At 41.1% G+C, this 13,446-nt stretch overlaps 1 protein-coding gene across 2 annotated transcripts in view; it reads right to left on the bottom strand.

Annotated features, from left to right (window-relative positions):
• The window catches only part of LOC101644414 (calcium-activated chloride channel regulator 4), a 27,945-nt gene extending 14,609 nt beyond the window's left edge, over window positions 1-13,336 (bottom strand). For both annotated transcript variants that reach the window (XM_045292151.1, XM_004699278.1), the window contains exons 1-5: window positions 13,178-13,336; window positions 11,700-11,840; window positions 11,412-11,559; window positions 3,345-3,456; window positions 2,719-2,896 (exon numbers count right to left, since the gene is read on the bottom strand). In XM_045292151.1, the coding sequence (XP_045148086.1) occupies window positions 2,719-2,896; window positions 3,345-3,456; window positions 11,412-11,559; window positions 11,700-11,840; window positions 13,178-13,336 (738 nt within the window). The remainder of the gene's footprint in view (window positions 1-2,718; window positions 2,897-3,344; window positions 3,457-11,411; window positions 11,560-11,699; window positions 11,841-13,177) is intronic.
• Window positions 13,337-13,446: the final 110 nt, after the last annotated feature.

The raw sequence follows: 13,446 nt of genomic DNA on the forward strand, positions 1-13,446 counted from the left end.
GAGGGGGAGGGAGGGGAAAAAATGAGGAGCTGATGCCAGGGGCTTAAGTGGAGGGCAAATGCTTTGAGAATGATGAGGGCATTGAATGTACAAATGCGCTTTACACAATTGATGTATGTATGGATTGTAATAAGAGTTGTATGAGCCCCTAATAAAACAATTAAAAAAAACAAAAAAGGACAGAGGAGAATTGCTCCACAGGGTTTCTGGAGTTGTAAATCTTTACAGAACTAGGCTACTTCATCTTCCTCCCTGGGAGTGACTGGTGGATTTGAGCCACTGACATTTTTGGTGGGTAGCCCAGAACTTAACCTACCGCATTACCAGGATGTCATCACTGCATCCAGGGGCAAAGTTCTCAAAACCTAACATTGAACAAACTCCTTCACAGAGTGAATCACTGAACTCGGAGACTTAGGAAAACAGTCTCAAGGGACATCTAGGTCAACAGGCAAAATACAGTGCACCAAGAAAATAGTTTATATCCGCCTTGGGTAGTAGTAACTGGGGTCTTAAAAGCTTGAGAGTGACCAGTTAAGAGGCAGCTACTGGCTCCTCTTCATGCAGAGCAATGCAGGATGAAAACCAAAGCCTAAGGAAACCATGGCACAGGTTCGTAAATTTAATTGGCCTACCACCCCCATTTCAGGAAAAAAAATTACTCAGCGCATCCCTGGCAGTTAAGAACTTTTCTACAATCCAGTCTAAATACCTGCGTTTGCAGCCCACCTAGATTATTCCTGTGCTCCCAATGGGCAATACAGAATCAGACAAAAGGATGCGTGGCCACATAAACCACAACCTTCATTAGCCAGAGTCCAGAACTAACAGATGCCAGCTGTCACAAGCAACTGCACCGAAAGAATCAACAGAGCAGGTCCTGGAGAGAGTGGGAGAAAACTGTGGAACCAAACTGAAAAGTGTGTCCAAGATTTGTCTGAGAGAGAGAGTGGCAAAACCAAGATTATGGCCTTAGCTACATAGGTTCAAGCTAGGAACCAAACTCATCCTGATGACTCCGTTTTGAGTCAATGAACAGTCCCATGAGGGAAGTAAACGCTCCGTAGAAGACCAATCAACCATACAAGATCCCAAAGGCAGCGTTTTCCCACAGATAAAGCTCAGAGGGCCGGAAAGGGAGAGACAAGAAAGAGGAAAGAAAGCAGGAAGCAGAGAGAGGACGTGGGCAAGGTATACTACATTGTGGGATTCCAATCAATGTCATAAAACAAAACATGCACAGGTGCCCATTCACTGCCCTCATCAGTCTCAAAACATTTGCTCTCCACTAAAGCCTCACAAAAGCCATTTTTAAAAAAGTAGCCAAGAAATGTTTATTTCCAAGCAAGCATTATATACTCAAAAGGACAGGAGTTCTAAGAAAATTGCTTTCCAAAGACTCTAAATTTACTGCCATGGAGTTTATTTCAATTCATAGCAGCCCTATCGGTCAGGGTAGAACAGCCTCTGTGCATTTCTGAGACTGTCAATCTTTCCAGGGGGAGAGCGCCTCTTTAGGCTTGTGTATCTATGAAAGGCTGAAGTACATGTTATCAAAGTGCAATAACAAACATTTGTTTTTGCCACATATTCAATTAAACATACATCTGGAGATACATGCTCTGGTAGTTCTGAACAATTTACTACTATTATATGAATACCTATAAACATTCAATTGATTAGACTAGGATTAAATAATCAAAAAGTCTATGTACAAAGTAAAGACATGCTTATAAAACTTAAAAAGAAACCATGTATGAATTGTTGAATGGAAAACCAAATTGCCCTGTGAACTCCCGTTCCCATCACAATAAAATGCTTAGAGAGGGAGAGAGCTTGAGACAGAGTCTGATAGAGATGGAGGGAACCCCCGAGAGTATGGCCCCTAGACAAACTTCAAGTCTGGAACTGATCCCACTTCTGGGGATCAACTTTGCGCCAAACAATAGACAGACCTCTAAAGTGAATCATAACACGAGGGAGGGACGTATTCAGTAAATAAACCACATGAAACTAAAAGGGCAACATTTGCCCCAAAGTAACTAACAAAACAAACAAGCAATCAAATCAAGGTCTGATGTCAGGAAGGGCAGGAGAGAGGAACAAGTGGGCAGGGAGCCAGGGAGGAATGAGAAGGAGCGCGGTTCATTAGGGGATTGCATCACAAGATCCAGTATCACGAGACAAAATGTGCACACGTTGCTGAGTGGGAAACGAATCTGCTCTTTGAAATTTCACTCAGATTACAGTCAAAAGTAAGTAAATTTAAAAAAATGTGATCCCCAAGGCCATCGACGTGATTTCTGAGGGTTTCTGAGACTGTACACAGCTGCGGGAGCAGTGAGTATCATCTGTCTCCCTCAGAGGGCCTGATGGGTTTGAACCACTGACCTTGAAGTTAGCGTTCCAACACTGACTCAACGCTTACCACCAGGCCTAAAATCTAACCACAAACCTGGAGAAAACATTGAAATTCTGTTCTACGATTACTTTGTTTATTGGATAAAACAGTCAATAAGGAATCAATTTTATCCTAAGGTGAAATCTTAGTAATAATAATTGCAGCTAACACTGATGAAATGTCTACTATGTGCCACCACTGTTCAAATAACTCTATATTAATGAATCTTCTTCCTCAGGTCATGTGGACAGATATTTTAAAACCAGGAGCATATTTCATTTTATTATAAATTCTAGGAGCAGTGAGTGAATACTTACAGAATCAATACTTTGCATAAACATTATGGATCCCTTTGACTTTTGCACCTTATTAGGGAAAAATTGACAACCTTTTTCATACAGTTTTGTCTGAGGATCAACTCTGCATCGTTTTGTTACACAGCTGCCTCCTGAACATTGGGGAACTCCATTCTGACCAGTGATACCTGCGGAACACCTGAAAATATTTGACAGTCTTTGAGGCAGCCTGATCACGAACATTTTAAAAATTAACACCTTATCCAACTCATAGTTAAAATAGATTCTTAGCCATTTTTGTCCAATCTTTGCAGTTTTAATAATTTGGATATTGTCTCAGTAAACTTCTTAACACAAGGCACATTTCCAGCACAAACGAGTGTTTGCAGCTCTGGGAACGTGGAGTAAAAAGGGTCAAATTGGCTCCCACACGCTCTCGGTGCTCTGGATTGCAGTTGTTTTTGAAATTGGCAACAGGCGACTTTCAGATGAAGTTACAGAAACAAAAGAAATATTCATTTCATAATATAGCATCTGTTAGTCATCAAGACAAAAATGAATGATTGGTATTAGAAAAGTAATCAAATGAAGGATAATAAGACAAGTTACACCCTGAAGTCTTTTATAAAAATTTTAAGTGGACATGCCTTGTTGCTTCCACTCTTTTTGACGAGGCAGCAGCATAGAAGGGTGTATCCTCGTTGTACTCATCAAACACGCCCCACCGGAGGTGGGCCCACTCGTGGACCAACACTTTACCTGTGGGAAAAGATTTCAAATACATGTTTATAATTCAAATGGAAATATTTGTCTCATAAATAATTTAAGATTTAAAAAGAATCAAAGCATTTAAATTATAACTGCCAACACTTATTTTTGGGGTATATTATATTACATAGTACTTTGCATTCCACACCATTTAAAATAAACACACATTTATTATATACTTAATATGTACAGATTAGACTGGACTTTGGACCTTTGAAGCTAGTAGGAGAGATTGATGTATATCATAAATTTCAAGCCTCCTTTAAGACAGATCCTGTAACATTGTTTGAATCGTTCACCCTTCCCTGATCATTTCTCCTTTGAACTTTTCCTGAACGTTCTGTCCTCCTTACCTGTGCATACTTGGATAAGTTACTTAATCTGTCTACGCTTGTTTGTCATCTGTAAAAATAATTCTCGAAGAGAATAAGAGTACCTCCAAAGGGGTGAAAATTGGTTCTGGGAAGGCACAAAAACCTAATTATTATAATGGTTTGTGCCTCTCTTTACATATATTCAATGACATAAACAGATGTGCAGTGTATCAGTGTTATTAAAATGTATCGGGGCATTAGGGGAAAAAGAGGATTTCAGCCAATAAAAACAAAAAGTGTATAAATTGTTGAATAGGAGACTAATTTGGTCTTTGAAATTTCACTCAAACTACAGTAAAACTAAATAAAAATAATAACAACCCCCCCCCCTAGAAACACGGCTGTTCACCATAGACATATAATTGCAATAAAGTATATTTGAAATGATTTATTTTGAGTAATATTAGGCAGTAAGTATATGTTGTTGTTGTTGTTAAGTACCATTCAGACAGCCTTGGTCCACAGCGGCCCTAGGCACAACAGAATGAAACACTGCACACTCCTGCACCATCTTCACAGTTTGCCAATCTTTCTCGTCTAGAGCCTTCCTCTCTTTCGCTGCCCTTCTCCTTTACCAAACATGATGTCCTTCTTCCGGGACTAGTCTTTCCTGACGATATGTCCAAAGTATATAAGATGAAGTCTTGCCCTCCTTGCTTCTAAAGAGCACTCTGGCCTTACTTCTTCCAATACAAATCCCTTTGTCCTTTTAGCAGTCAATGCAAATTTTCAATGTTCTCTTCCAGCAAATTCGAATGCATCTATTATTCTATGGTGTCCAGCTTTAACACGCATATGATGCAATGGAGACTACCATGACTTGGGTCATGTGTACGTTAGTCCTCAAAGAAACATCCTTGCTCTTCAATACTCTAAAGAGGTCTTGTGCAGCAGAGTTAGTCCTAATGCAAGACATCTTTGGATCACTTGACTGCTGCTTCCATGAGCATTGATTGTGGATCCAAGTAAGACAAAATCCTTGATAACGTCAACCTTTTCTCCATGGATCATAATGCTCCCTACTGGTCCAGTCGTGAGGAACTTGTTCTTCCTTACATTGAGCTATAATCCACACTAAAGGCTAAAATTGTCACCAACAAGTTCTATAAGTCATCCTCACGTTTAGCAAGCAAGGTTGTGTCATCTGCATTCTACAGGTTGTTAATAAGCCTTCCTCAAATCCTGATGTTGCATTCTTCTTAATATACTCCAGCTTCTCTGATGATTTGCTCAGCATACAGACTGAATAAGGATAGTGAGACGATACAACCTTGATGCGTACCTTTCTGATTTTACACAATGCAGTATTTCCTTGTTTTCTGTTCACACAACTGCCTTTTGATCCATGTACAAATTCTGAATGCGCACAATGAAGTGTTTTAGAATTCCCCTTCTTCTCAAGGTTATCCAACTGAATTATGGTCCATGTAGTATAGTGCCTTTGCATAATCAATACAACTTTCCTCTAGTTCCTAAATGCCCCCCCCCCATCCCCATCATGATCCGAATTCTATCTTGCAAGTATGACTAGACCAGAGGATGTACACTGGTACAGACAGGAACTGGAAATACAGGGAATCCAGGGTGGATGATCCCTTAAGGATCAGTGGTGTGAGTGGCGATACTGGGAGTGTAGTGGGAGAGTGGGTTGGAAAGGGGGAACCAATTACAAGGATCTGCATGTGACCTCCTCCTGGGGGACAGACAACAGAAAAGTGGGTGAAGGGAGACGTTGGACAGGGAAAGATATGACAGAATAATAATTTATAAACTAACAAGGGTTCATGGGGGAGGGAGGGGATGAGGACCTGATGCCAGGGGCTTAAATGGAGAGTAAATGTTCTGAGAATGATGAGGGCAGTGAATGCACAAATGTGCTTTTCACAATTTATGTATGTATGGATTTTGATAAGAGTTGTATGAGCCCCTAATAAAATGATTAAAAAATCAATAAAACATAAGTAAACATCTTTGTGCTATCCTCTGCTTTGTGCCAAGATTCATGTGACATCAGCAATGATACACTTTGTTCCATGTCTTCTTCTGAATCCAGGTGAACTTCGGGTAGTTCCCTGTTACTGTGCGCTGTAACCATTGTTGGGTGGTCTTAAATAACATTTTACTTGTGTGAGATACCCATGCTCTTCTGCAGTTCGAGCATCCTGTTGGGTCACCTTTCTTTGGAATGAGCCCAGATATAGATCTCTTCTAGTCAGTAGGTCAGGTTACTTTCTTCCAAATTTCCTGGCATAGACAAATGAGTGTTTCCAGAGCTTCTTCATTTTGCTGAAACATTTCAATGGCTAGTCCACCAATTCCTGGAGCCTTGTTTTTGGCTAACGCATCCAGTGGCATTTGAACTTCTTCCTTCAGCACTATAGGCTCTCGCTTTCATGCTACCTCCTGGAGTGGACTGTCAACTAGTTCTTTCTGGTTCGGAGATGGTGTCTTCTTTCCAGCTTCCTTGGTGCTCTCTGCATCATTCAATAGTTTGCGGCAACTTGAGGCTTGCTTTTTTTAATTGAGTTCTTTTTCAGTTTCCGATGTAGTGAGTGTGTTGTCCCCTTTTGGTTTTCCAATTCTAGGTCCTTGCACATTTTGTTGAAGAATCTATCTTTGGCTTGTCCAGCTGCCCTTTGAAACTTTTATGTAGCTCCTTGACTCCATCTTTCATCCATTTGCTTTAGCTATGCTATGATTAACGGCAAGTTTCAGAGTCTCTGCTGACATCTTTTTGATCTTTTCTTTCTCCTCTTTTTAATAACCCCCCCCCCAAATGAATAATGGTCTTGATGTCTTCGCACAGCTCCCCAAGTCTTCTGTCTTTAGTATTCAGTGCATCAAATCTGTGTTTGGGATGCTCCCTAAATTTAGCTGGATAGACTCAAGTTTGTATTTTGGCTCCCAGCTTGCTCTAATGTTCTTCAGCTTTGTCCTGAACTGACATATGAGCGAGCAATGGTCTGTTCCACACTCGGTCCTGGGTCTGGTTTTACCTGCGACTATTGAGCTTCTCTACCATGTTTTCTCATAGATGTAGTCAGTTTGATTTCTGTGATTCCATTTTGAGAAATCCTTTTGTATTGTTGAAAAATGGCCTTTGTTATGAACAAATGGTTGGCTTTGCAAATTTCTATCATATAATTTCGATCGCCAAGTTCATATTTTCCAACTGCTTTTCCTTCCTCCTTGTTCCCAACTTTTGTATTCCAATCATCCATAGCGATTAATTCATCTTGATTGTCTGTTTGATTCATTTGTGACGGAAAATATTGGCAGGATTCTTCAATTTCTTCATTAATAACTGTTGTGGCTTGTGCATCCATTTGAATAATAGTCTTATTGATTTTATTTCCTTGAAGGCAGATAGGTATAATCCAATCACTGATAGCATTTTACTGTGATTTTAGCAAGATCTGACAGTGAAGGCCACATCACTCCTCTTAATCATGTTATTCCTGGGTAGTAAGTCATGCAATTTTCTGACCCAAAATGACCAATACCACTCCATTTCAGCTCACTAATGCCTAGCATATCAATCTTCATGTGCTCCATTCCACTCATAAGTATATAAAATCATTATTATCACACTACCATCATGATTATTAAGCTTACATATACACAACCATACTAGATATCAGGAAATGTAAAGATGAGTGATACGGAGTCCTTGCCTTGGAGACACTCAGAGATAGGGCATTGGAATTAGAATTTTTCCCCTTACAAATTTCAGAGTGAATGGAAGAATATGCATAAATCACCAAGCTGAGATACAGGAAGAAGAAACACTAAGAGAACTGTTTGTTAATAGCTGGCACAGTGGGTGAAGAGCTGGACTGTCCACCAATAGATGGATGGTTCAAACACACCAGCTGCTCCCTGGCAGGAAGCTGAGCTCGTCTGCTTTCATAAGGGTCTGCAGCTTTGGACCACGGCGGAACCGTGTTGCTTCGTTCTACGGGGTTGCTACAATCAGAATCGACTTGACGTCTGTGAGGGTCTTAATTTTATTCCCCAAAGCCTTGTAGTTTCAAGGCCTGGCTTTGTGGAATGTGACTTTTCCCTCCCTATCAGCAGCTGTATCACATTATGAAAGAAAGCCCTATCTAAGAGGGAGGGAAACTCTTATCAGACACTGTTAAGAAAGGGTGTGTGAGAAAAGATAAGGCATTAGCTAGACAAATCAGCCTTAAATATTAGCGGACTCCCTTCTTTTCTAAGTGGAGAGGAGGGCAAATGAGGGGTTGTGAGTTTGGAAGTAGAGAGGAAGAAGATTGGCACATCTATGTCTCAATCAGGGCATTTGCTGATTAATATAAGTGAAATGCATGCTTAGAGACCCGAGGAAAATGATAAGAGCTTTATAACCATTGCTAAAGGGAAGAAGAAAAAGAACTAAGGAGAATCAAGCAAAAATATTATTGAGTACTTTTGAGAGCTTCAGTGAGCTCAGAAAAGGTGTTTTACAATGATGTCAATTACTTTTATAATTACCTTCAACAGTCTTGGTCTGTATTAACAATAACCTAAAATATTCTAGCTGGATAATTCAATACTAGCAATTGGCATGTTGCAAGAATATATATATTTTTTATTAATAAATCATTTATTGGGGGCTCTCAGAGCTCTTATAACAAGCCATACATCAATTGTATCAAACTCATTTGTCCATATGTTGCCATCATCATTTTCAAAACATTTTCTTTCTGCTTGAGCCCTTGATATTAGCTTCTCTTTTTTCCCCTCCCTCCTTCACCCTCCCACTCCTGATAAATTATAAATTATTATTTTCATATCTTACACTGTTCACTGTCTCCATTCACCCACATTTCTGTTGTTCATCCCCCTGGGGGGTGGATTATACATCAATCATTATAGATGGTTCCTCATTTCTCCACCTTCTCCCCACCACCCCAGCTTTCCCCCACCCTCATGGTATCACTACTTCCATTACTATTCCTGAGGGGTTTATCTGTCCTGGATTCCGTGTGCCCAGAGCTCTTATCTCCAGTAGTGTACATGTTCCAGCCTAGCCAGATTTGTAAGGTAAAACTGTGGTCATGATAGGGGAGGGGGAAGGAAGCATTAAAGAACTAGAGGAATGTTGTGTATTCCATTGGTGCTATGCTGCACCCTGGCTGATTTGTTCCTTCCTTGTGACCATTCTGTGAGAAAATTGCAATTGTCTACAGATGGGCTTTGGGTCCCCTCTCGGACCCCCATCATTAGCATCAATATATTTGTTTGTTTGGGGTCTTCTGCTGTCCAATACCTGATCCCATAGACAAGCTGTGATCGCACAGGTTGGTGTGCTTCTTCCATGTGGGCTAGTTGCTTCCTCACTAGATGGCCTCTTATTTAACTTCAAGACTTTAAGATCCCAGTCACCATATCTTTTGATAGCTGGGCACCATCAGCTTTCTCACCACATTTGCTTATGCCCCCATTTTGTCTTCAGCATTCATGATGGGAAATTGAGAATCATAGACTGCCAGGTTATTAGAACAAAGTGTTCTTGCGTTGAGAAAGTACTCGCGTGGACCCAGTGCCCATTTGCTACATTAACACTTAACATTTAAATATATGTACATAGACCTATGTCCCTATTAATCTATTTATATATGTGAATGCCTATGTTTGTACAGCTATAATTCTCTTTTGCTTCATAGTTCTTTCCTCTATTTCTTTTTACTTTCCTCCTGTCTCACTGTCATGTTCGCCCTTCATTCAACACTCTACTTTCTCTTGGCTACATTGCAGTTGATCAGACACCATCAGACATTCTATGCCCTCCTCACCATCGATTTTAGATCTCTTATTGTTCCCTTGTCCCTGAGTTTGTTGGCTCTCCCGTCCCCTTCTTCCCCCATCTCCTCTCGCATGCCCTCCCGGAGCCATCGGCCCTGTTGTTTTCTCCTTGGGATTGGATGTCCTATCTTACATGGATAGACATGAGAAAAAAGAAAATTGAAGAAAAAGGGTGGGGGGCAGGGGGAGCCTACAAGTAGTTCCAGGCATGTCTGCTGGCCCTTATGATTGTTTTGTAATTGGATTTGGTGAAGTGCCACACCTTGCCCATGGATTCAGAAGTCTATTTTGGGGATTCCTCGGGGACTTCATTGCTTTGCTCCCCTTGCTGCTCTGTTGCGCTTCCTTTGGTTGCATGAATATTATATAAGAATAAAAATGGTGGGAGGATGGAGAGATTGACATTCTCAATTAAAACGACTGATGTTGATGGCCATTCTAGGAGAATATAGCTAGAAGGAGATGGGATGGGAAGATGCAGATTTCATATTTGGTGTGGGGAGAAATAGGTCCATGTAAGGAAAAGAACCAAGCCTAGCCGAACAGGCAATGGAAAAATGAGAAGTGAGTCTGGGGTGTGAGGATTCAAAATATTTATGGAATAGGCATCACTTGAGCTGGCCACTCCTTTAAAATGATTTACCTTTTCATCTGAAAAATAACATGTTTTCAGTTCATTTTGACAAACGCTCTCAATTCTTAGGTTGCATATGAGGAAATTACCATAAGTAATAGATAATTTCATCTGGGTCAATGAAATTAAATAACCAGCAACTCTACTGGGTTGAATAGTCTCGCATCAAGATTCATGTCTACCTGGAACCTGTGAATTTGACTTTATTTTGAAAGAGTCCTATAGTCAAACAGGAAGAGGTCATAATGGGATTAGGATGGACCATGAAATCATTACGACTGATGTACTTATAAGAAGAAGGACATCAGGACAGACCCATAGGGAAGAGCCCATGGGGAAACAGAGGCAGAGAGCAGAATGACTCATCTACAGGCCAAAGAACTGTAAGGACTGCCAGAAACCAGCTGGCAGAGCAAGGAACTAGGAAGAGTCCTCCTTGGTCTTTCAAACATGACTTTGCTAATGTCTTGATTTTGTATGTGTGGCCTCCGGCACAGGAGCCCTGAGAGTGTAGTGGGAGATCCGCAGGGTCGGCAGTACAAAACCGCTGAGCAGCTCTGTGGGAGAAACGCTGGGCTTCCTACCCCCATACACTCTTACAACCTCCGAAATCCACAGGGGGAGCTATGAGTCAACATTGACTCCATGGCAGTGAGCGAGCCTCCGGAAGTGTGAGAGAGTGCATGTATATGGTTTAAAGTCATCCAATTTATGGCACTTTGATACAGCAGTCCTAGGAAAAAATCATAGCAGCTAGCAACTAGGCTTTTCTCTCAGAACTTCCCAGTTTGCTGTGCATATACCTCCCCTGGAGCAGACACATGACTGCTTAAGTTCAGCCTGAAGAAGCAGAAAATGCATCTGTGGCAAGTACACCTAAGGAGAGCTTTTATTACTATTGCTATGTAGCAGACAGAACACTAAATACTTATTTCAATGTTTATAGAAGTCCTACAAAGTAGACAATCACAGAGACGCGGGGTCATTTGTCTAAGGTCATCTACAGGTAGCAAAAAAGGATCCAGGATTTGAATTTAGGAGTCTGATTATAAGACTTGCATATTTACCTGCATCCAAACTACCTCTTGCAAGTATTCTAAAATATGGATTTTTTTAACCCAAATTCCTACCTGATGGTCCATACTCGGCTGTTTTTTTCCCCAGTACAAAGTCAGGGGTGAGGTGAATGAACTCGCCCTTCTCTCCACAGTCCATGAAGTGCCTGGTGTATGGATCATCTCTACCTGGGTGGGTAGGTGGTGCGACTAAAATATCAGCCTGACAAGGTCAAAAAAAGATGGTCAACGCATCAGATATAGAATCGACAACATTGAGTCTGAAAATCTGTGTAACAATCAATTTTGGGTAAAATTGGTAACACTCAGAAATGCAATTGTTAAGAGGTTTTTGAGTCTTACGTGTTGGTAGCTCTCACGTCTTGGCCTCTTGTATTGATTGTTGTCGGTCCAATTCTCAGGAATTAATATAGATACCTTTCTGAAAAAAAATCTTTTTTCGGTCGCTTCAAACAGGTAAGTAGAAGCTTTAGTCACCATGTCCTGGTGTTGAAGGAGAAAAACATGTAAGCAGGACAGGCGAGAGTGGCCTCTATGAGCCCACGCCCTCCACAGGCATTTCCCATTTTAAGAAGCAATCGAAAAGGCAACTGACTGCTGAACAGGATCTCTGCCTCATCATTCCATCTCTGCCACCTGTCAACCCCAAATTGTAGCTTAATATCACACAGTTATTTTTTTCTCATTTTCCATAGTCCTCTCTTCAAAGGCAGACCCTTCTGTTTGTTGAGAGCAGGAATTATTTAAGCACAGACTTCGGCATCATTGAGCTTTGGTTCTAATCTTAGTCAATTTATGTTAGTGCTCTGAACTTCACTTTGCTCATCTCATAAATGGCTGTTCTTTCTTTTAGAATGAGTTTGAAAGTGCTGTACATACACCCAGACAGCTAGTGATGTGAACTGGTATCAATACTGTTTAGAAGTCTCAGTATAGAACAGCCTTAGTTAATACAAATCGAGGCAGGTCGACTATAGGAATGCATTTCTAAAATCTAAGAAGGAAGGCAGGGGAAGGTAGAGGCGTTGAGAGCCCCCCTGCTGATGGAAGAATTCCTAAGAGAGACAGTGTGTTGCTCAGCTAGCAAACTGAAAATGGTATCACTGGTGTCGTGCAGTATGTTTCATGTTGAGCTGCTAATTGTGAGTTAGCAGTTCATAACCACCTGCCACTACGAGGGAGAAAGATGAGGCTTTCTCTTCTTGTAAATAGTTACAGTCTTGGAAACCCACCATGAAAAACTTCAGAAAAAAGAAAGATAAAACCATTTCCCCTCAGCTTTTGAAAGAATGCGTTCTTCATTCTCCCTTTGTTCTCACTGCCTTTGAGTCCATGCTGACTCACAGCAACCCTCTAGAACAAGGTTGAACCGCCCCTGGGGGTTCTGAGACTGTAACTCTTCACAGGAGTAGTTAACCCTTTCTCCCTGGGAGCAGCATGTGGTTTTGAACTGCCGACCTTGTAGTTAGCAGCCCAATGGGTAACCGCAATGACCTAGGCCTCCTTGACTAGGCTATCAGGGGAACTTGTGCATGCGATCAGCACGCAATAAACAGTTATTTAAAGGAAGAATGAATCCAATAACTCAATTACAAAAGAAGAAACTGAGGATCAGGGAGGCTCTGTGCTTGTCTGCGATTTGCTGGGAGACTGGGCAGAGCTCCATCTAATAACGTTGTCTCTCACTGCCCATTCCAGCTTTGTCCTCCCTGATCCACACGCTTTTAAATCTCATGGAGCATTCAGAAGTTTCAAAAATAAGTATTAACTATTGTTTTATTCATAACGCAAACAAAAGTACAATGCCACATCTTTCTTACCTTTATCTGTTCAATTATAGTCAGATCTTCTGGCACATTAGGTTGGATGGCAATGATGATGTCTTCATAGCCATTGTCATTCAGTTGGACCAAGGAAGCATTCGCCCCCAGCAGCAAGTATGGGACTAAGAGGAAAGCCAAAGTTCTGGAAAACCCCATCGTTTCCCTCTACTTCTTTCTGAGCTGAATGCTCCTCTCTCAAGGAACTTTTCTTTCTCCTTTGCCTCAATATATAGAGGCACACACACACACACACACACACACACACA

This window comes from Echinops telfairi, unplaced genomic scaffold (assembly GCF_000313985.2).
Source record: "Echinops telfairi isolate 266 unplaced genomic scaffold, ASM31398v2 ScPeMD7_443;HRSCAF=831, whole genome shotgun sequence".
NCBI classification, from domain to species: domain Eukaryota; kingdom Metazoa; phylum Chordata; class Mammalia; order Afrosoricida; family Tenrecidae; genus Echinops; species Echinops telfairi.